Consider the following 2176-nt stretch of genomic DNA (forward strand, 5'->3'; position numbering starts at 1 on the left):
TCTTCCTTCCTCTTCTCTCCTGTACAAGCTGTACTCCCACCACAAGGCAGAGTGTCTGCAGAGAGGAAGGGTGCTACCTTCCTCTACCCTCTTGAGTCCTCTCCCAAGCAGTGGTTGTAACGAGTCACACACAGGGGCCATTCATTTCTCATCACCTCCTGCTTCCCAGTCCTTGAAGAACAGCCAGAGATTCAGGAATGATTAATATCCTAGCCCAGTTCCCATATGGAAGCATCCTTCTGAAAGCCAGAGTGCAGGGGAGAGGAGAGCAGCAGAAGAGTTCTGACACTCTCTGGCAGGTACATGGGCTGCTGGAAGGAACAGGTGGTGGAGCTTAGGTGAGCATCCAGGAGATGCAGTCTTCAGGCTGTAGGAATGGTGCCCATCCCTTGGGAGGTGGCTACCCAGGGCGGGTAGGGGAAGGGCTCTTCAGAAGGTGGTGGTCCTGGTGAGGGGGATGCACTTGCGGCTGGGCTCTGGTTGCAGGGGTTCCTGCTGGCAGGGGAGCGGGGGGCACATCCACCCTGCCCCACCTCTGCTCTTGAGAGCAGTGGCATAGTAGTCCAGGGGCTCCTCCTCAGCACCGCCAGCACCTTCCAGGAGGCAGCAGCGCAGGCAGAGAACCCGCTGGAAGGATCGGCGGAAGTTGTCGGAGAGGAAGCCATAGAGTACCGGGTTGGCGCAGCTGTTGGCATAGCTGAGGATGAGGGACACATGGTTGACGGTGGCATCAAGGCTGGTCACAAAGAGGTTCAGCAGCTGCACTACGTAGAAAGGCATCCAGCAGAGCACAAAGACGGCCACGACCATCAGCACCAGCCTGGTGATTTTCTTCTCCGAGCGCCTGCGCTGCTGCCAGCCAGCGCGCAGGGCCACGGCCCGCATCTTGCCCACGATGAGCAGATAGCACAGGCCGATGGCCAGCACCGGCAGCAGGAAGCCCAGCAGGAAAGTGTAGACCACGAAGACTGCCGACCAGGCCGGGTGTGGCCAGTGCAGGTTGCAGGCCACGGCCTGGCCGCCGCGAGCCGGTCTGGTGTCTGCGAAGATGGCGATGGGGAGAGTGACCAGCAATGACGCTAGCCACACGCCCAAGTTGATGAGCTTGGCCACGCTGGGCCGCCGGTAGGTAGCCGCGCGCAGAGGGTGCACCACCGCCACGTAGCGGTCCACGCTGAGCACGGTGAGGCAGAAGACGCTGGTGAACATGTTGAGGCCGTCGACGCTTAGCACCGCGCGGCATAGCACTGAGCCGAAAGGCCAGTGGTGCAGGGCGGCCGACGAGGCCACGAAGGGCACGCTCAGCATGAAGAGCTCATCGGCGACGGCCAGGTTGAGCAGGTAGATGTTGGTAGCCGTCTTCATCTTGGCGTAGCGAAGGATCACGAAGATGACCAGGGCGTTGCCCACCAGCCCCACCAGGCACACCAGTGCGTAGATACACTGGATGGCGACCATGCCCGCCGCCCCCGCGTCCCAGCGCCCCGCCTCCTCCTCCTCCGCAGTAGCGTTGCTGGCATTGGCTGCGGGTGGCCAGGCCGTCTCTAGCCCTTCTTCGTCCCCGGGGGGCAGCGTCGAGGGGTCGTTCATGCCCAGGGGTGCCGGCGCCGGACGGCGGGGTGCAGCGGAGCTAGCGCTGCGAGAGAGCGCGGGAGCCGGACCCGGGGCGGGGGCTGGCGCGCAGACTCGCGGCTCTTCCCGGCTCCGCTGAAGAGCCGCAGGCACCGCAGAGCGCCCGCCAATCCCCGCACCCCGCGCCCCATGGCTGCGGGCGCCCGCCTGGCTCGCACCGCTGTGGCCAGAGCCCCTAGGCACCCAGCTCCTGGGCGCCTGGCCTCACACAGCGCTGGAGTCCTCTCCGGCCCGGCTCCGTTTTCCCACCTTCGCGGCCCCTTCCCTGCTGCGTACTCTGCCCCAGGTTCCCGGGTATCCAGTCTGGCTCCAGGGCCAATAGTAACCCCCGCCCCGTACGGCCCTCCCGGGGTCCCCCGCCTGGCCTCTTTTCTTCACACCTCTATTCAGATCCCGTCTTCCCCAGCAGCCCTTTGAGGTTCAGTTCCCTGCTTTGTTACACGGGGTCTGCAGCAGCGGGGCTGGGGGTCCCGGAGTCCTCCCTTTGGGTAAAGATGTGTCCGGAATTGGCCAGGGACCACCTGGAACCTCGGAGACACTTGCC

The 2176-nt window shown here is 64.1% G+C and overlaps 1 protein-coding gene across 1 annotated transcript; it reads right to left on the bottom strand.

Moving 5' to 3' along the window:
* Positions 1-408: 408 nt before the first annotated feature.
* Positions 409-1646, bottom strand: SSTR4 (somatostatin receptor 4). Its single transcript, XM_017860091.1, has one exon. It carries the CDS (start codon positions 1588-1590, stop codon positions 430-432), a length of 1161 nt encoding a protein of 386 aa, XP_017715580.1. The 5' UTR covers positions 1591-1646; the 3' UTR covers positions 409-429.
* Between the last annotated feature and the right edge of the window lie 530 nt (positions 1647-2176).

This window comes from Rhinopithecus bieti, unplaced genomic scaffold, assembly GCF_001698545.2.
Source record: "Rhinopithecus bieti isolate Rb0 unplaced genomic scaffold, ASM169854v2 scaffold_49371, whole genome shotgun sequence".
Lineage (NCBI taxonomy): Eukaryota > Metazoa > Chordata > Mammalia > Primates > Cercopithecidae > Rhinopithecus > Rhinopithecus bieti.

What these genes read in the sequence shown, in the direction of transcription:
- SSTR4 (XM_017860091.1), bottom strand. Translation starts at nt 1,590, where the DNA reads ATGAACGACCCCTCGACGCTGCCCCCCGGGGACGAAGAAGGGCTAGAG.